The 19,955-nt window shown below is 50.5% G+C and overlaps 1 protein-coding gene across 2 annotated transcripts; it reads right to left on the bottom strand.

The window, feature by feature from the left end:
* Window positions 1-2,673: 2,673 nt before the first annotated feature.
* Window positions 2,674-17,516, bottom strand: Cnnm3 (cyclin and CBS domain divalent metal cation transport mediator 3). 2 transcript variants are annotated; one of them, XM_036167791.1, is made up of 9 exons: window positions 16,252-17,516; window positions 10,388-10,531; window positions 9,158-9,304; window positions 8,673-8,842; window positions 8,425-8,521; window positions 7,955-8,088; window positions 7,446-7,584; window positions 5,155-5,253; window positions 4,051-4,112 (listed from the first exon to the last, which is right to left on the bottom strand). In XM_036167791.1, exons 1-8 carry the CDS (start codon window positions 17,486-17,488, stop codon window positions 5,204-5,206), a joined length of 2,118 nt encoding a protein of 705 aa, XP_036023684.1. In that variant the 5' UTR covers window positions 17,489-17,516; the 3' UTR covers window positions 4,051-4,112; window positions 5,155-5,203. The 2 variants fall into 2 exon arrangements, with proteins under 2 accessions (XP_036023683.1, XP_036023684.1); XM_036167790.1 differs by lacking the exon at window positions 5,155-5,253 and having other exon boundaries at window positions 2,674-4,112.
* Window positions 17,517-19,955: the final 2,439 nt, after the last annotated feature.

The following is a 19,955-nucleotide window of genomic DNA, read 5'->3' as shown; positions in this document are numbered from 1 at the left end:
TTCTCAAAAGTCCTAATGTCTAATGTTACTAGGTCAGAAGCCTTGAAGGTAGGATCCAAGGACACGGTTATCTATGCATACTAGCAAATTGTAAGGAATTCTAGGTGGGTGGTGGGTGATAAATACCTACCTTAATATTAATAGTCCAAGACCTCAGGATACAATATAAATGAAAATCTATTTATCCCTAATACCGGTGATTATAGATACAAAAAATACAGTACTATTACAACTATTTAAGTTTAAACCTAAAAAAAAAAAAAAATTATGTGATGCTGAAGTATACAAATGAAAATGTTTACATAGACATGAACAATTTGAGCCATACATGGTAGGGCCTGCCGGTAATGCCAGCACCTGGGAGGCCTCAGGAAGATTGCTTTGTATTGCAGGTTAGGCTGAACATAATGTGAGACAGTGGTATAGCAATATAGAGATTACATACAAAAAAAAACAACCCATTTTGAAAGACAATAGAAGGCGAGCATGATGTCCCATGCTTGTAAATCCAGCACTTAGTAGGCTGAGGCAGGGGGACTATGAGGTCAGCCTGGCCCACAGACTGAGACTCCTCTCTTGTTTGTTTTTTCAAAGTTTTGTCCTGGAACTCACTGTAGACCAGGCTGGCCTTGAAGTCAAAGATCCACCTGCCTCTGAATGCTAGGGTTAAAGGCATGTGCCACCACACCCAGCCTGGACCCTAAGAGAAAATTAAAGGGGGGGGGGGGTTCAACTTCAGTGATCCAGTGTGTATGACACTAATATGACATAGTAGACAACCCAGAAATAGTCCATCCCCCCCCAAATACACCCAACAGAGGGAGAGATGCCTTTTCAACAAATGGATATCCTTAGGTTAAACATGGAAGGAAGGAGGGGAAAAAGCCAGAGAAAGCAGGGTTTTGAGTTTGAGGCCAGCCTGAGCCTGGGCCAACAAAACCATAAAAACCAGCTGTGGTCGCTGGAGAGATGGCTGGGCAGTGAAGAGCACCAGCACCAACTGCTCTTCCAAAGGACCTGGGTTCGATTCTCAGCACCCACATGGTGAATCATAACTGTAACTCCAGTTCCAGGGAGGAACTGCCTTTTGGCCTCTGCAGGCACTAAGCATGTATGTGATGTAGACATACATGCAGGCAAAACATTCACATGCATAAATTAAAAAAAAAAAAAAGCTGTGACCCAGCCTTATTTATAGAAATATTAATTCAAAATGGGAAACAAGCTTTCTTGTAGAACAGAAACTCAAATGCTTAGGGGGAGTTAGACAACTTCTGAGATCTACAACAGTCAGATATACTAAAAGCACAAAACCAAGTTTGGTAAGAGGACTTTAATCACAATGAAAACCTCTGTTCCCTGAGACCCTGCCGTAGAGCACAGCCACACTGTTAGTATTCTGTTACTGTGAGCACACAACAGACAGAGAGCTCAGGGGCCTGTGGATAAGCTTGGTCCTTCCGGCCATGTACGGTATAAGGAGGGAGCTCATGCACAGGCCTTCACCTCAGGGTCATCAGGGAGCCAAGGAGCGGAAGACGTCAAGGCCCCAACAGCCCCTTTGAGGGCATGCCCCAATGACCGTAGGACTCACGTCAAGGGGAGTAAGGCCTCAGGGGCACATTTCAGAACTAGACTACTGCACTACAGACCAAAATTCCTGCAAACCCCAAATCCAACGAAGGATTGATTTTAGAATCCGAATATATGAAGAGTTCTCAGACAAAAAGGGAGGGGGGCAAATGAATGCATGAGGAACACAGACACGTCACCAAGGTGAAGACCTGAGCAGATCTTTACTTATAGTGCCGGATTCGATCAGGAAGAACAGATGAGAAGCACAGCGGTTCTGTTGGTCACCTGTCTAAACAGCTCAAGTGAAAACAATGACCGTTTGGAGGACCGAGGAACTGGACCATTCCTCCACTTCATGTAGGAACCGAGGCTGGCACACAGCTCCTCCAAAAGGCCTGGCAGTCTCTCTTTAAATGATACACAACCTAGCAACTGTACTCCTGGCACTTCCCCCAGAGTCAACACCAACCTTCACACCAACATCTGTACATGAATGTTCATAGCAGCTTTATTTGGAAAAGGCCAAAAACTGGAAACAACCCAGATGTCCTCCGACAGGACAATGAATACACCATGGAATCCCACTTGGCAAGAAAAGGGAACAAACTACTGGCACAATGACCCGGATCAGTCCCCAGAGAACTATGCTGAGTGAGGAAGTCAGTCCCTAACGGCCACACACTGCACAACCCCTTAAACAACATTCTTGAAATGACAAAATAAAAGAGATGAGGAACAGTCTAGTGGTTGCCAGGGCTTAGGGATGGGGCAGGTGGCTCTGAGTGCCAGTCCAGGGGGAACCCTGGACAGTGGGTTAGACTTGGGTAGCAGTTACTCAGGTCTACACTGGTGCCGGGTTATCACCTGCACCAGTCCAGGCTTTGAGACAGGACCACTGAGGAAAGCCAGATACAGGATGCATGGACTCTGCATCTTTCCAACTTCCTATGAATCTGCCATTCTATAAAATACAAAGTCAGGTAAAAAGGAAAACAATAGCTCTAAGTGCATTTTGGCATCCTGCCTTGGAATTCTGCAACAGAAAAGGACATTACTAGGGAAAAAAAAAGTAACATCCAAACCAAGCCTCCAGTTAAATAGTATGACACCAATGTTAACATTTTAATTTGGATAACTGTAACAAGGTGATTTAACATGTTAACATCAGGGGATGCTGAGTAAAGGGCATCTGGAACTCTTCTATGAACCTAAAACTATTTCAAGACTCTAACCCTGGTGTTCAAGGTGACTAAATCAGAAGCCCCAGAAGGGCCCAGGTAACCAAGGTTCTAATCTGCCAGGTGATTCTACAGCCAAAATTCAGAATTCTTTTCTGGAGAGAGATGATTTTTAAAGTATTTGATTCCAACCTGAGTTTGTTCTTAGCGCATATTCCTTGAGAATATTTTCTTGGCAAGCATACCACTGTTCTCTTGGCCTGCAAGTCTCACTTACCAGGACCCACATTCTTTTGAGGAAAGTTCCAGAAATCCTCCCTTCCCACCCCAGTCTATGGTCCCAGAGCTGAAACTGTGGAAGGAAAATGTAGGTACACTAGAGGAGAAAGCCTGTGCGCTCCCAACCCTGCATCTCTAAAACAACGTCCCTGGAAACGGAAAAGGGCACACAATTTGAGATATTTCAGATACAAGAAAACCTTGTCTTCTCAGCAGGCGACAAGGAGGTACCAGGTTTACAGAATCCTCTCTGATTGCTGTTCTCTACCCATTACAGCCGCACGTGTCCCCGGGGGCTGAAGACAAAAGTACAAGGCAGGTCCTCAACACCGACTTTTCAGCCATGCTGGGCAGGCTCCCTGTGTCACTGGGCCAGGCTGCTCACTTTGACTTCAGGAGTCAGAGAAGCTACCTCCCTCCACAGGAGGGAGCAGAACTAGAGTACAGACTTATTGGTGAATCGTGCTTTTAGATTTGGCACATGGAAAAAACGGGGGTACATGAATCAAAATATGGCATTGTTAGAAAATAAAAAGGTACAGGACAGGGCCATAGACTTGGCTCTCCATCCAAAGCCAGAGCTCTTGGCTTGCACATAAAGTGATGTCAATGACAGAGGGCTGGCCAATCAAAAGCAAAGTGAGACAGGCCAAGACCATATAAAGGCAGTAACTGCACCCGCCACATAGCACCTGGCTCAGGGAGGTATAGACACTGTGCCGTGACAGTATCAGGGGAGAGGCTGGGCCGTGGGGACTAGAGATGATGCTGTTCCTTTCATCCCCCCAGAAACAGGCTTCTTCTGGAGGACCGACCTGCCAGTCCTATCTCCTAAGGGAAGGCAGGGCCAGCTGAAGGCTCTGGCATTCAGGAGGCCCAGGACCCACATCTTACAATGGCCATCTAAAACGTGGCCAGAACAGGTGGGGGACAGGCTGGCATGAAGCTCCTGCTTGGCTCTCCCCAGCTCCCCACACGCTTGTCCATTTCCAGCTCGGGGCTGCCTGGCAAGCAGTTACACTCCTGGGTTCTGCCCAGGGCTCTTCTCCACTGGGACGTCAGGTCTGCTGATGTTGGACCCTAAGGAGAGGGGAGAAAGAGAATGGCATTCGCAGTAGCCAGGGAGCAGGCTCTAGCAAAACCAAGTACTGAACCTTTAGGACAAAGAGACAGCCTGGACAGATGGGCCCTGGGACATCTCAGACACATCAAAGCAGTCAAGAACATGGTCAAGAGAGAAACCCACTCCAAGGACAGATGCCACCAATGAGGGACAAAGATGGGCTACTGATTTTTTTTTTTTGTCATTGGTTTGTGGGTCTGCCCCCTCCCCCTCTTCTTTGGGGCAGCAGGGTTTGAGACAGGGTCTTATGCAGCCCAGGCTGACCTTGAATGTCAGCTCCTACCCCACCTCCCAAGAACCGAATTACAGGAGTGTACCGCCACAGCTGGCTTTGAACCTTAATTGTCTTTCTTCCGTTCTTCACAGTCAGTCAGCTCTTCTTACATTTACCTTGGTGTGTGCGTACAAACGTGTGAGGGTATGCATGTGTCATGACGTGTATGGAGGTCAGAGGACAAGCTGAGACTCGGTTCTTACCTTCCACCACATAGGTTCTGGGGACTGAACTTGGGTCACCAGCTTGACAGCAAGCATCTTACCCACAGAGCCATACTGCCAGCCCCTATTTTGTTTTGAGAGAAAGTCTTGCTGGCTGGCTTGGAATTCAGCATGCAGTGTGGAGTGACCTCAAACTCAAGGCAGTTCTCCTGCCTCATCTTCTGGGGTGCTGAGATTATAGGTGTGAGCCATGATACCTAGGAGGTGCTATGTATTTCTGACTCCAGGGGGCTCAGGCTGCTATGCTGGGCAAAAAGAAACTTCCGTAGATAATGAAGAGCCTCTGTGCTACAAGGAAGCCGTATGTTCCAGGACTAACCAGGTGTGCCATGACCCCTTGTCTTCTAAAAGAAGTAAGTACTAGAAAAATAAAATACAGTACCCCTCCCAACTCCCCCACCAAGGGAAATGCACTCCAGCCTGGGGGAAGCGGTCTGTAGTGCCTGCCAACAGCTAAAGGATGGGAAAAGTAAATCAAAGAAAAAGGAAACAGATATTTACCTTGGTGTTTTCTTAAAACAAAAAATGCTCACTAGTCCACAGTCATTTATCAACTGCAGTTTCCAAATGTGCCAAAGAGGGAAAGGTCTACTGGGAAGGCTGAAGAGAGCAGAGAGAAGAAAGAAGAGGAACACGCTGTTCAGTGGCAGTGGGCCTCAGCTCCTCAGCACCACGCGGAAGGCTGGGGAGGGCTCTGTGCTACACAGGTGATGCTGGGGACCACAGAGGGACGTCACCAATCACAGGGCTGCACAGGTGAGGAGTCCCGGGATCCAACTTTCAGTAAAGGGCCTAGTCACCTGCTATGTCCCCATTGCCACTCAGAGCATCCAGACAACCCGCAACAAAAGGGTGGACTCTAATAAAACCTCATTTATAAACAAATCAGGTTCTCACACCATAGTTTGCTGATCCCTGATGCAGGTTTATTTGTTTTTCGAAACAGGGTTTCTCTGTGTAGTCCTGGCTTTCCTAGAACTCACTACGCAGACCACGCTGGCCTTGAATTCAGAGATCCACCTGCCTCTGCCTCCGGAGTGCTGGGATAAAAGGTGTGCACTGCCACCACCTGACCCAATCCCTGATGTAGGCCATTTAAAATTCTTGTACATTCCAAACATTTCAAGAAAAGCACTTTCCTGCCAGGGATTCAGTGGCCAAATCCACAGGGACCAAGTCTTTCTGCACTCGTTTAAACAGTGGCCCACCGAAACCAGCACTGTGCAGTAACACTAAACTCTTCAGGGGCAGGGACAAACCCAGGGAGACCCCAGAGTTAGGCAAACCTCACTGGGGCTCACATCAGGTCACCTAGGTAAAAACCGGCAAACAGGGTGGATAAACCATTATAAGGAAGAAATGACCCACAAGCCACTATAAATTAGTCTTTTTATAGGCTAGCCCAGAGAGTGGACCAAGTCAAGAGGATGAAAACTTCTCCAGGGACTAGAGGTACAGCTCAAATGGTAGAATGCTTGCCCAGTGTGTGCAAGGCTTTAAGTTCAATGCCCCCCGCCCCCCAGCACTTGGAAAGAAAGGAAAGAAAAGCAGGGAAAGGAGGGAGCAAGGGGGGAAGAGGGGAAGGGAGAGGGGAAAAATCCCTGCCGGAAGACCTGCTCCAAGGAGAACTGCCATTCTCAATTCATGCCTGTACCTCGAATACAGCCCCTGCAGTCTGAGCAGTGGCTGGAGCCGGAAGACACTCACGTTTTAAAAACGAGTCTCGGTAAGGCTAATGTGGCCATGTGAACTTCTGTTCTGGGGTAGTCCACAAAAGGCCATGGGGAACACTGTCACCGCCATGTGAACACGGTGAAAAGTGCCTTTCTGAAACTGACCCTCCTGCAAGGCGTGCCTCAGCTGTCCCCTAGCAATGCCTGGAGCCGGAGCAGAGCCCACAGGAGCTGGGCCATCACTGTGGCTCAGGGTCAAGGGTTTCCATCCTCTGTACTTGCTGTTACCTCCTGATTAAAAAAGCAATTTCTACAGTAAAAACATGTTTGTGATATCAAGTGTGGGTCTTGGTGACCACAGCCCTAAGTCCCCAGGAGGCTGTCAAACTCCATTCCTCATCTATCGGGCAAGGCTAGCAATCCCCACCTCTCAGGATGGTGGGCAGCTTCTCCAGGGAAGATGGGGTCAGCTCTAAGCATGCCTGCAGAGTAAATGCCCAGTAGGAATTTGGCTCCCTGGGGCAGCCAAGTGGAGCAAGGCAGCAGCCTGCATGCCATCCAGAGCTACTTCTGAAGCTCAGCTTGGCGATCCTGAGCCTCATCCAAGGACCAATCAACTCAAAAAACAACAGAAAGCCCCTGGCCTTCACCACCCAAACCACAGACTCTGTGAGGCAGCCGGAGCCCACCCATAGCTCCAAATGCCCCCACCCGAGCATTTTCTGCTTCCAGACTTATAGAACTTCACTATCAATGTGTGTTGACCCAGCTCCACAGCAAGTGCTCCTCTGAGCCAGGGCCAAGGAAAAGCCAAATCTTGATTCTTTAAGTGACCTAACCTGATCTTAAGTGGCCTGAGAGTTTGTACACTGAACATCCCCCCACTTATCGAGAACTAACTAAACCACCTCTAAGAAGCCATGGAGAGAAAAGGCCGTCTGCTCTATTTTGAGTGCCAGCTGACTGTGTAATCCAAGCTACTGCAAACAGTACCAAGGAAGGGATGGGCAGAGAAACAGGAGGGTACACACGGGGAGGAGAGAGCACACACAACGCAATGGCAGGATTTCCTGTGACCCCTGGGCCCTAGCACTGCAGGATGTACCATGGGGGGCTTACCTGCTGTCTCAGTGGACTTGTCACCAAGGAGCCTGGTCTGGCTGCCTGGGATGGCCTGGAGCTCAGCAATCTCTGGGGATGGAGGCAAGCTTTGGGCTCGGGAAGCCAGGAGTGCATTAAGGTACTGCAACCGTGTGATCTAGAGGATAAGAGAATGGAGAAATTACCCAGCAGGTGCAATCGCAAGATCCAGACAGCAGAGCTCCCACCTCTGACCTGCACTAGACAGGCAGGACTTTAAACTAGCCGAGGGCAGAAAGCCTTGAGCCACGCGGTTTTCTTTTATGGCCAAGTGATTTTTTAAGATCTACAATGGAGAGATCAGGCATGAGGCCTCCAGAGAGGTCCAGACCCAACAGTCCAGGGAGAGGGGGTGGTCCCACCATTCAGGATGTGAGCCTGTCTTCTTGTGCTGGGTTTACTCTCCATCTTCACAGTGACCAGCTGGACTAGTCCCCTCGGGAGCACAAAGCCAGTTAAAGCAGCACCAACGTGCAGCCCAAAGTCACCTTAATGAGCTGCAGGTCAGAAAGGGCCCTCACGGTGTAGTCAGGACAGTATGCGGAGGGGCGGGTACTCTCGGGTGGTTCAGGCTGCGGCTCATGGCGGATGAGCTGGCGTGAAGACACGGGGGACTGGTGAGCTATGGAGGAAATAATCAGAGATGGTGGAAGGCAGTGGGACAAGTGCACAGCCTCTACTGCCTGCCCTTGAAGTCCCCTTGGAGAGGGATGGGTGGGAACATGGAAGACCACAAAGAAGCCACTCTGGACCCTTTGCAGGGATCGAGTGGCTACCTAGATAAACAAGGCAGAGGTGATGCTCCGCCCTCTATCCTGCCTAGACAGGAAGCCATGGGACAGGCACACAGGCTCCAGGGAAGCCAGTGTCCTGGGCACTTAGACCTTCTGCAGCATCCAGAGCGTCAGGAGCAGCTCTGCCAACCATGATCACAACCCCCAAAGGGGCCCTGGCTTACCTGAAGATGGAGATGCCAGGGCAGACACTCCATAGTAGGTGAAGGCCCCATTCTCGAACCTCAGGCCCTCTTTTCCAATCTCCACCTCGACCCTGCCCTGGGAGGACAGAAGCGGACAGGTTATCTCTCCAGTCATGAGAGGACAGGAGGAACCTCTGCCCCCGGCGTTTATTACGGTGGCTGTCTGGACAGCTCTCTCTCCAGGTCTGAGGACGTGGGAGGCTTCAGGTCTAGGCAACCGTGGTTACCTGCAGGATGAGGATGAAGTAGTCCACCGGCTGGCTGCGCTGGTACAAGTAATGGTGCGTGGCCAGGCGGTTGTTCTCATCAAACTTCACCTCCTGGTTGACACTGGGATGCTTCAGCAGATACAGCAAGACTTTCTCGGAGATTCGCAATGGGCTGAACACATCCACCTCTGCCCCACGGTGGGAGAAAGGGACAGTGTCCACTGGGGCCCAAATGGCCTGTCATCACACCTGCCTCCTGGGCTCTCCCAGTGGTCCCTGGGCTGCGGCAATCCACACAAGAGAGCCAAGCAGGGCATACCACACGGGCCAGATGAAGTGCCCGGAACACGTCTTATCAGGAGACACCCACTAGCTCTGCAGAGGGAAGCAGATGCTCTTCGGGAGCCTCCGGCTCACTAGGGGCCAAGCTGGTGTCTGGCCTGGGTGGTTTCTTGACCCTCTGGGTGGTGAGACCAGGGGCAAGGACCACCCTTCACCCTCACCTCGGGAAAGGAAGCGCTGGGTGGCCAGGAGCAGCTGAGGCGAGATTTTTACTTTATATTCATCATCAGACACCTTGAATAAGGAGAACTCCTCCTTCCGCTTGAGAGGGGTGCCCAGAGCAACAGTCTTTTTCCTCACCTTGGTGTCTGCAGAGGCAGTGGAAAAGATGGCATGGGTGGATATCAGCACCCAACTATGACCACAAACAGAGCAAACGGCCCTGTCACCCACTCCTTCCTCCCAAGGTCCAGGGATTTTAGGGGATCCCCAAGGAAACGTCCTTGGCACTGCACCCTGCAAGACACTCAGCTGCCACGCCCACCACACGAGAACCCCAGTGCTAGGACGGAGGCGGAGGCGGCCACAGCCCGCATGCCTTTTCAGTCATGCCCACAGGAGGTCTGGCTCTCCTGCAGAAGAGAACGCTGCGGTGGAGATCCTTCAGGTACAAGTGTTGGAAGATCAGCCACGACAGATGGCAGCAGCTACCCTGGTGACCCTCCACTGGCTCAGGAATGGAAGCGAAGACACAGACATGGCAGTGGGGGGGGGGTCCCCCAAGAAGCCACGTGAGGCCCCAGCTATCAAGTATGGGCTCTGTGTCTGCCCCACAGAGTTGGCCATCAAAGGAAGAGGAAGACGCAATCAAAGGTCCCACAACTGTCTGCTACAGAAGACCTGCTCAGTAGCTAGTCAAGAATGCCCTTTTTTTTTTTTTTGAGACAAGGTCTACCTACTATATATCCTCTGTTGGCCAGGAACTCAGAGGTCGACCTGCCTCTGCCTGGCTGGGATTAAAGGCAAGTGGATTTTTTTTTTTAACCTATGTGGTGCAGGCGACCAAACTCAGCCCCATTCAAGCTGGACAAATACTCTACTACGGAGCCTCACATCCAATTCAAAGAATACATCAAGGAGCTATGCACCAAAGAATGTGGGCCGGCCAAAGCGGGAGAAAGGCATTGGCCCGTCAAGGGCAGACACTTCTTCCAGTGATGGAGGGCTCTTACAAAGCCCTCTGCTCACACAGGGGCCACAATCGCCAACAATGGGATGGTCTGCGTGGCTTGTATGGAGGGGCAACCCTGGCCCATACCACAGGAGGGAAGATGAGGTCTGGCTGGAGCTCCAGACGCTGCTCAGCGGCATTAAAGCCCACTGGCCTCTGATACAGATGCTCCAGAGGCTGCAGGAAGGGCTGTGAGTTAGAGAACAACAGTCAGACTCACGGTAGTCTTCAGACTCATCCAGGATCTCCGACCTGATGATCTCCTCGATGACGTCCTCCAGCGTGACCAAGCCCAGCACCTCGTAGAAGGGGTCACAGTCACCTTCGTTGTTCACCTTCTGAACGATGGCCAGGTGTGACTTCCCTGTAGGAGGGACACATATTTGCAGTCTGTAGGGACCTCCCAGGTTTCCTTGCACCAAAGGACAGAAGATGCTGGTACTGGCCATGCCACACCCTTTCCTCTGCAAGGCACACAAGGGCCTCCCGCACACCTGCTACACAAGCACGCTACCCCCTCCTGAGCTATATCCTCAGCCCTCTTTTTACTCCCCCCTCCACTCTGGTTTTTGCGAGACAGGGTTTCTCTGTGTAAGTCCTAGCTGTCCTGGAACTCGCTTTGTAGACCAGGCGATCCTCGAACTCAGAGATCCACCTGTCTCTGTCTCCCGAGTGCTGGGATTAAAGGCGTGTCACTACCACCTGGGCTGAGTTTATTTTATTTTTCTATTCATCTACCTGATTTTATTTTATTTTATTATTTTTTTGGTTTTTCAAGATAGGGTTTCTCTATGTAGCTTTGTACCTTTCCGGGAACTCGCTTTGGAGACCAGGCTGGCTCTGATTTTATTTTTAAGACAGAGTTTCAAGTCTGGCAGCGGTGGCGCACGCCTTTAATTCCAACACTCGGGAAGGCAGAGGGAGGTGGATCTCTGTGAGTTCGAGACCAGCCTGGGCTACAGAGTGAGTTCCAGGAAAGGCACAAAGCTACACAGAGAAACCCTGTCTCGAAAAACAAAAACAAACACAAACAAACAAGCAAAAAACAAAAACAAAATAAAACAAAACAAAAAGACAGGGTTTCATTACTGTAGCCTATGTTGGCCTGGCAATCACAATGCTCCTGCCTCAGTCTCAGGAGTATTGAGATCAAGTGTACAACACTGTTTTGTTTCTTGAGGAAGAGTCTCACTATGCAACCTAGGTTGGCCTGGGTTTTGTGACCAGTAAATGTGGGCATTTAGAATCCGTAGTATGTCAAGAGGAAGAGTTAGAGCTGGCACATGCCACCTTGCTCTTTCTCAATTTCTTATTTGGCTGATTTAGTGAGGGCAGAAAAGATGGAAAAAAACCAACTCTTACAGGGTTGGGGAGATTTCAGATATTTACTTGGGGTTACATAAGTATTTTCCACCCATAAAACTTTATATCTATTTGAAAGACAGAGTACAAGCTATGTATATAATTTAAAATCTTTTAGTTAACATTTTAACACTATATGATATCCAATATAGTTAAAGTATTATTTCAATGTGTAACCAACACAAAAACACAATATATACTTTACACCTCTTTTTACATTTTATAACACACCCCTGAAACCTGGTGTGTATGTGCTTAACACTTGCAGCATACCACTACCCTGAAGAGGGTCCACTCAAAGAATCTGGAGTCATAGGTGGGCTACAGGGTTACAGGATGGTCCAGACCTACATGAGGGCTACGTGCTCCCAGGATGTTTTGAAGAAAATGCCCAGGCCTTTTCATGAATCATGAAATATTTACCAAATAAGGCCTCTTTCTTCAGGAGACTCTAAATGCCCCAGGTAAAGATTAAAGCCTCCCAGGAGGAAAAGGCCAGGTACCCCCGACAACTGCTCAGTCTACTCAGTCAGAGGCACTGAGTCAAAGTGCCAGGTTTCTAAATTCCTTCCAATCCTTGATGATGGCTCTGGAACCGGCTCAAGCTAGCAGGGAGATGCCATTTCCACAGGGGCTGCTCTGTCGTGGATTACAAACCTGTGAGGCCAAGTGGGGAGGGTCAGGAGTGCAAGTCTGGCATCCTCAAACCCCAAGCCTGGGTTCTAAAAGGCCGCTCAGAGCAGGGAAGCCTCAACGCAGCTCCCTCCTCCCAAGAGTGAGTCCCTCTGATATGCCCCTAACAGAAAGAATTAACTTCTCTCAAAGTTCTCTGAAAAAGACTCACAATTCTGTAACCTGTTGCATCAGGATGGTGCAATAATGGGAGAAGTCCCTGGCCATATGAATACATAAGACAGAGGGCTTGGAGGGACTGTTTGTCCCCAGTGGACAAGACATGGTGAATGTAGGCCATCCACATTCATTCTCCCAGTCACTCCTCAGCCCCAGATCCACAGATCAAGGGCAAAAACTCAGCGGCAGAGCGCTTGACTAATATGTACATGGCTCTGGGTTCCTTCCCTAGCACTCGGGAGGGGAAAAAAAGCCTAAGTCATCCTGATTGCTGACCTCTCTTAGAAGGTGGTCTGTTCTTTTAGCTCTCAGGACTCTCTAAATTTCTGGTTCCTCTTACTTCTGTGGTCCAGCCTGTTCCTGGCATCTTTTCCAGTCCCCTCCTCCTGCATGCTTTGTGTACCCCAGGGCTCAGGCTCTCTGTACCACTCCTATAGCTCAGGAGATAAGATTACTTCTACGCTGACATTCAGATCTTCACCTCCTCTTCAGTCTTTTGTTTGCAGTTCCTATCATCTGCCTGCTAGGAATCTGCTCCTTGGGACACAAATTCCAATGTAAGAAAACACTTACCTGCTCCTGGCTCCAGCCCTTGAGGAAGCCAATACTGTATCATACAGGAAGACACCTAGGCTCCAATATGACTTCTGGCTCCCCAGCCCTCCACAAGCAGCAAATGTCTACCTCCTCATGCCTCCCTGGTCACCTCCTCAGGCCAATGTGGCACATTTCCTGGGTTCCCCACACCATTGTTTCCACTGATCAGCCACTGATCAGTAAAAATACTCAAGACAATCTGGGTGTAGGACACACCCAGCTCTTTAGTCTGAGCACTGGGCGGCAGAAGCAGGCGGATCTGAGCTCAAGGCTAGCCAAAGCAACATAGTGAGAGCCTGCCTCAAAACACAAAACCACCCACACAGTGCTGCTCCTGGCTCATAGCCCTGTTGATCAAAGCCATGTCCATAATGCAATACACAAACAAGCACTCCACTCATCTTGCTTCTGTGAACATTTTCTTAAAATACATATTTTTTATTTTATAAGCATTGGTGTTTTGCCTGCATGTGTATGTCCGTGTGAGGGTGTCAGATCCCCTGGAACTAGAGTTACAGACAGTTGTGAGCTGCCATGTGGGTGCTGGAAAGTGAACCCAGGTCCTTTGGAAGGGCAGTCAATGCTCTTAACTGCTGAGCCATCTCTCCAGCGCCACCTCTGCCAACATTTTAACTAAATGAAAAACGGCTCTCATCAACCTCATCCTTAACATCCTTACCAATTCCTGACGCTTAGATTCGGTTCTATCTAGACAGGGACAGCCCTTACACTTCCACTGTCCCAAATCTGTGACACTGACAGCATGTAGACATCAAAGCACAGGTCTGGCCGGAATGGGACACTACAGTGAACACTTCCTTGCTCACCTCTCTCCCCCCAATCCCACATGGCTTCAAATTCACAATCCTCCTGCCTCTGTCCTCAGCTGGGACGTTTCTTTCCTACTGACAGGTCAACCAGAACTTGCTCTGGTCTTTGATGTGAGTGAACAATTTAAAAGACCTTAGTAAGGAGGGTTTGGGACATCAGAGGGACAGTCATGGCCTCTTTATTACCCTCCTGAAAGGAAGGCTTGTGACTATTCTGAAGAAATGGGGCCTTATACTTCCAGGTTCACCCTAAAGGCTAATTCACCCGGAGCTGACAGACACTATCTCAGGAATGACAGCCACGAGACTCACAAGCAGGCCGGACCTAAGTCTCTCATCTTTGATAAACTAACAGAGCAAGATCGACTCAGCAATCTTCCTACAAAGCAGGCAGGGACAGGACAGAATCCTGCTGGCTGCCTCCCACACCAATAAGTGCCTTGCTTTAGGGTGCCAGCAGCCCAGATGGACCCTACCCTCCCTATAAAGAGGCTGCAGGACCGAGGTCCAGGAAAAAGCCAGGACACATCTGAGAGGTCCTCCAACAGGCCAGTCAGAGATGCCCATTCAAGCCTCCCACTCAGCCGTTCATGATCTACATGCAGGTCTCCTGCAAAGACAAAGGGAGACTGGGCATGCAGAGTGCCAGTCAAGAGTCTGGCACACGCTGCAGTCAATACAGGAGTAGTGTGCTCATGGCCGAGAGCTGTCTCTTGTACTGACGGTCTAGAGACTCATTGACTGGATGGACCTGGGGCCAGAAGATTTGCCAGCTGCCCAGTTCAAGGGGGTTTTGCTCCATCTGCCACTTCTTAACATGCAGCCTAGTCCATCCACCCAGAACCCTGGTGTACATCCACCCCTACTCTCCAAGGAAGGGAGGGTATCTAGTGGGCAAGGAACACTAAGGCTCTGGAAAGCACCCCAAAGATGAGGGTAGAGTCCTACAGAGGAACCCACATTTTTTTGGTTGTTGTTTTTGCCCCCCCCTCCATAACAGGATTTTTCTGTGTAGCCCTGACTGTCCTCAAACTCAGAGATCCATCTGCCTCTGCCTTCCCCAAGTGCTGGGATTAAAGGTGTGAGCTACCAACGCCACCGCTAGGAATCCACATGTTAACATTTGGAGAGCCTCATGGTTTTTACTTTCAACCTTAATAGAGGGGACCTGGGTTCAGGTCATCTATGGCGAGGCACCATATGGGTTCAGTTCCCAGCACTCATATAATGCCTCACAACCATCCATAACTCCAGTTCCAGGGGATCCAAAGCCCTCTTCCAACCTTCTCGGGCATCAGACATGCAAAACACACATACACATAAGTAAATCTTAAAAAATTTAAAAAGCTGCTTACACAAACCAGTGAAAGGAGCTGGTGAAAAAGGCAGAGTTAAGGGAGAATCCCAGAGACCTTAGGCAAAAAAGGGGCACATGGACATGGAGATGGGGGTGTGGCTCAGGGGAAGAGCACTTGCCCTGGGCTTCATTACTAGCCCTGAAGCTGAGAGATGACTCAGCTGTTAAGAGCACTGGAGGACCCAGGGTTCGGTTCCCAGCACCCACAGGATGGCTAACAACTGTCTGTAACTCCAGCCCCAAGGAACCCATCCCCCTCTTCTTGCTTCCATTGGAACTGCATGCACATGGTACAAAGGTATAATACACACAAACACTCATACACACAAAAATGAAAATCTCAAGAAAAAAAACCTTAAGGGAAAAAAGCCAGGAAGGGAAATTAAATTAGTCATGATGTTGCTTTCAATACATTTAGTGAAATTTTCTCAGTATCTGTAGAAAAGTATTTGAGTTCCTTCCTTGTCCTGCAACCTGGATGGCCAGTACCCATCACAGGTCCTGCTAATTTAATGTTAAATAGGAGACGATAACCATTTCCAGTTACCTTATCCTTTTGACATCCTTTTAGTTACTATCCAAGAATCTGGGTGAGCTTGGAAGGCCAAGTGCACAGAAACGGCTCAGGACAAAGAAACCTCTGGGGTTAGAGCCAAGTAGACAGGCATGCTTGCTGCCAACGGGAGGAGAAGGGCGGCGGGAGGCTTTTATTCATTCATTTAGCTTTGAGACAGAATCTTTAGCCCAGACTGGCTTCTATCTTTCTAAGTAGGTAGGCCACTATCTGGATTTATGTAGTGACTCAGAGCTTCGTGTATGTTAGGCAAACACTGAGCTACATCTTCACTTTTTTTTTTTCTTTTTTAATAAATAGGATCTTACTACATAACCCAGGCTAGCCTGGAACCACCTTCCAATCCTCCTGCATCAGAGACACACAGCACTTCCTTCCCGGGTCTAAATGTTGGTCTTTAAATATTTCCAATGGTCATTCCCAGGTTCAAGGCCATCATTTTCTGGGAAAGGTCAAGTCTTAGTGCCTTCTCCGGCGAGGTGAGACCCTCTCCACTAGGGACAGCCCCTTACCTCGCTTGAACTCTTCCAGGACAGCGTCCAATTTGGTGTCGTTGAAGACGAAGTGGAGTGGATGGTTGTAGAAGCGGGTGATGGTGCTGAGCGGCGTGCAGTCCTCAGGGTCCACGAAGGCCAAGTCCTTGAGGTACAGTATGTCCACGATGTTGGAACGCTCCTCCTCGTACACTGGGATGCGCGTGTGGCCGCTCTGCATGATACTGGCTAGGACGCCGAAGTCCAGGACAGCGCCGGAGTCCAGCATAAAGCAGTCTTCGAGGGGCGTGAGCACGTCCTCCACGGTCCGGTAGCGCAGGACGCCCTTGCTCAGATCGCTGTAGGGGTCGCCGCCGCCGCGCGCCAGCTCCAGCACGCGCTCACGCAGACGGCCCGGCCGCGCTGCCAGCTCCAGCAGCTGCCCCACGGGCAACGCCACGGGCAAGGTGAGCAGCACCGCCAGGCGGCTCAGGCCCAGCGCGCGCGGCGCCAGCGCCAGCGCCCAGCGGCCGCTCACAGCGACCGGCAGCACCTCGCCCACCAGGAACACCAGCCCCGCGCAGCCCAGCACCGCGGGCACGGCGCGCTGGCCGACCGCTCGGTACAGCAGCACCGCCAGTGCCGCCTGCGCCAGGCTGGCCAGCAGCAGCAGCGCGCCCAGGGCGCAGCCGGCCCAGCGCCGCGCAGGTTCCAGGCGCCGCGCAGCCGCGCGCTCCGCCTCCGAGCCGCTCTCGCGCAGCACCTGCACCTCGGCCGGCGCCAGCGCCAGAGCGCTCAGCTGCAGGCCGCGCGCCACGGCCGCCAGGGCCAGCAACCCGGCCGCCCCCAGCCCCAGCGCCCAGGGCGGCGCCGCCTCCTCGGCTGCCCCGCCGCCCGGCTCCACGCGCACCGCCAGCAGTGCGGAGCGCGGGCGCCCGGCCTCGGTGCGCAGGCGCAGCAGTGCACGCCACTCGCCCGTGGGGGCGGCCGCCTCCTCGGGCTCCGTGGCCCGCCCGCCCTCGGGGCAGCCTGCACCCTCCGTGGCCACCCAGGTCCAGGAGCTGTTGGCTAAGCCCGAGCAGAAGAGTCGCAAGCAGAAAGTGGCCTCCGGCGCTGCCCTTCCGCGCAGTGAGCCTGCGCCCGGCGCGCTGTCCTCCTCCATGCAGAAGCCCAGCAGTCCCGCTCCCGGCGCCGCCTCCCCCGCGGTGCTGCCCAGACAGAGCGCGGCAAGCACCCAGCCCAGCCAACCCGCCACAGCCGCCGCCGCCGCCGCCATGGCCTGCTACCCCTTCTGGGCCTCAGGCGCAGCCTACCCCACTCACCCGCGCCTCTGCCGCTGCGGCCAATCGGAGCAGGCCTTCGTGTCACTTAGACCAATAGGCGGCCTGCGGGGGCGGGCTCCGGGGAGAACTAGGCTGCGCCGGGGAGTAAACAAGCCGCGCGGGGCGGGCCGGGGGCCGGGGGGCGTGGGGCTCGGCCGGCAAGGGAGGATTCCGAGCGACAGTCTGGGACGACCTAAGGGTCCCCGCGATTATGTAGGAGAAAGGAAGATTGCTAACCCCCTAGCCTGCAAGGCTTAGAGCTGAATAAGAGCTGGGTGCACGGAAGCCAGAGGTTCTTTGTTTATAAGATTTATTTTCTAGTTATGGGTATGTATGTGGGTTTTTGCATTCGAGTGCGGTGCTCTAGGAGGCCAGAAGAGGGCGTCGGATTCTCCCTGGAGCTGGAGTTACTCGCTGGTGTGAGATGGTGTGTTGGGAAATGAACTGTCCTCAGAAGGCATTCTTCACCTCTGAGCCAGCCCTCCAGCCCTATTGATTTGTTTTAAAATTTAGGTTTCTTGAAGGTGCTCCTGCTTTGCATCAGACTCTGTGGACATCAAGACACACACTTGCTTTTGAGGAAGTTGCCCTGACAGGGAGACCCAGAGTAAATACTCAAACCCTTAAAAATCAGTTTCCAGGTTGGGGATTTAGCTCAGTGGTAGAGCGCTTGCCTAGCAAGCACAAGGCCCTGGGTTTGATCTTCAGCTAAAAAAAAAAAAAAAAAAAAATCAGTTTCTTTGAATCCTCACAGCTGCTTCATGTAATCAATCTTACAAGGGAAAGAAATGCTCACAGACTGTGTGTGCCTTTGGGTTCTGATGTGTGACCTGACATTCAGGTCGTCCAACCATGCAAGGAGGTAGCAGCTGTCAGAAATTTTTGTATTTGCTAGCTTCACAACCACTGTTTATCCTGATTCCTCAGGTAGAGGATCCTTATGTCCTCATTTTAGAAGACAATACATCAATTGGGTGGCGTGTTCTTCACCCTTTGCATTTGGTCTTTATGTGATTAACTTCTCTATAGTATCCACATACTTTGTATTTTTCTCTATACTCCCCCCACCCAAGTCCTAGTACAAGTACACTTGTTATACATGTCAATTTAAATAATATTTTAAAGATTTGTTTTGTTTTGTGTGTATGTGTGGACTCAAGTGTGTGTATATGCATTGTGTGTAGGTGCCCAAGGATACCAGAAGAGGGCACTGCATAACCTGGAACTGGAGTTCCTGGCATTTGTGAGCCACCACGTGGGTTCTGGGAACCAGGTCTTGTATAAGAGCAGTAAGTACTCTTAACTGCTGAGCCATCTCTCCAGCCCATTAAATGATTTTAAACAAAAGGATTCCTAGCTGTAACTCACTGCCCTGAAAATACCAACCTAAAGTATGTGCAATATGGTCAAAAGTTGTGTAGAAGATAAGGTGCAAAAAGAGGCCCATGAGGAAGATCAAGAGGGAAAATGTTTTGTGAAAAACTCTGATCCAGATGTGGCAGCACATCTGTAATCCTAGTAGAGGCCAGCTAGGGCTATATAGTGAGATCCTGTCTCAAAATCAGAACAAGGGACTGGAGAGATGGCTCTGTGGTTAAGTGTATATGCTGCTCTTGCAGAGGACCCTAACATGGTTCCCAGCGCGTGCATGCACACACACATACACCACACACACACACACACACACTAAAAACTAAAAGTTCCACCCAAGTCTTTACAAAGTTGGCAGTGATTCTTTTACATTGTAAACTCAGAATAGTGGCTGGCGAATCACATCTGCTTCCCTGTTTTTATTATCTGAGCCGTACTGTATGCTACAAGAAGTTTGCCTCTTGCAGATGACAGAACAAGCTACCAGCAGAAGCAATTAAGACATGGCTGCTCTTTTGCACTGGAGCTGTCTTGCTGCCTTTAAGGAAAAAAGCCCCAGAGCTTTAGAGTGGATTCAACCTTTAAGTTTTCACTGTGTCTCCAAGTCAAGATAAAATGCTGACACCAAGAGAGAACACATGGTGTGCATGAAACGAGTCACGTGTCTGAAGCTGTCAGCTAGCAAGGAACAACCTACAGGAGAGGAAGGAACTCGTGACTTTTTTCCCTCTCTACTTTTTTTTGAGGCTAAAAACCTTGAGTAAAAGAAGATTGAGTAAGATTTAGAAAACAACAGATGGTCCTTTAAACTGTCAGCATCCAAGCATATGAAGAATCCAGGCTGCGCGTGTGGTGTTTCAGTGTAGAGGGTTCTTTCTCTCTGTCCTTCTTTGACCCATCTCTGGTCCATCCCAACTTCCGGGGAGACACTTGACTTTCATTTAGGTTTCTTACTGGCGCTCCCTGGGACATTTTCCTTAGTGGTCATTTAGGACAGTGCATTTCTACTTTTTATCAAAACATTTATTTATTTGTTTGTTTGTTTACTTA

This window comes from Onychomys torridus, chromosome 18 (genome assembly GCF_903995425.1).
Source record: "Onychomys torridus chromosome 18, mOncTor1.1, whole genome shotgun sequence".
In the NCBI taxonomy this organism is placed as follows: domain Eukaryota; kingdom Metazoa; phylum Chordata; class Mammalia; order Rodentia; family Cricetidae; genus Onychomys; species Onychomys torridus.
Note: the sequence above shows the minus strand (reverse complement) of the source record. Positions and strands in the feature narration are given on the sequence as shown.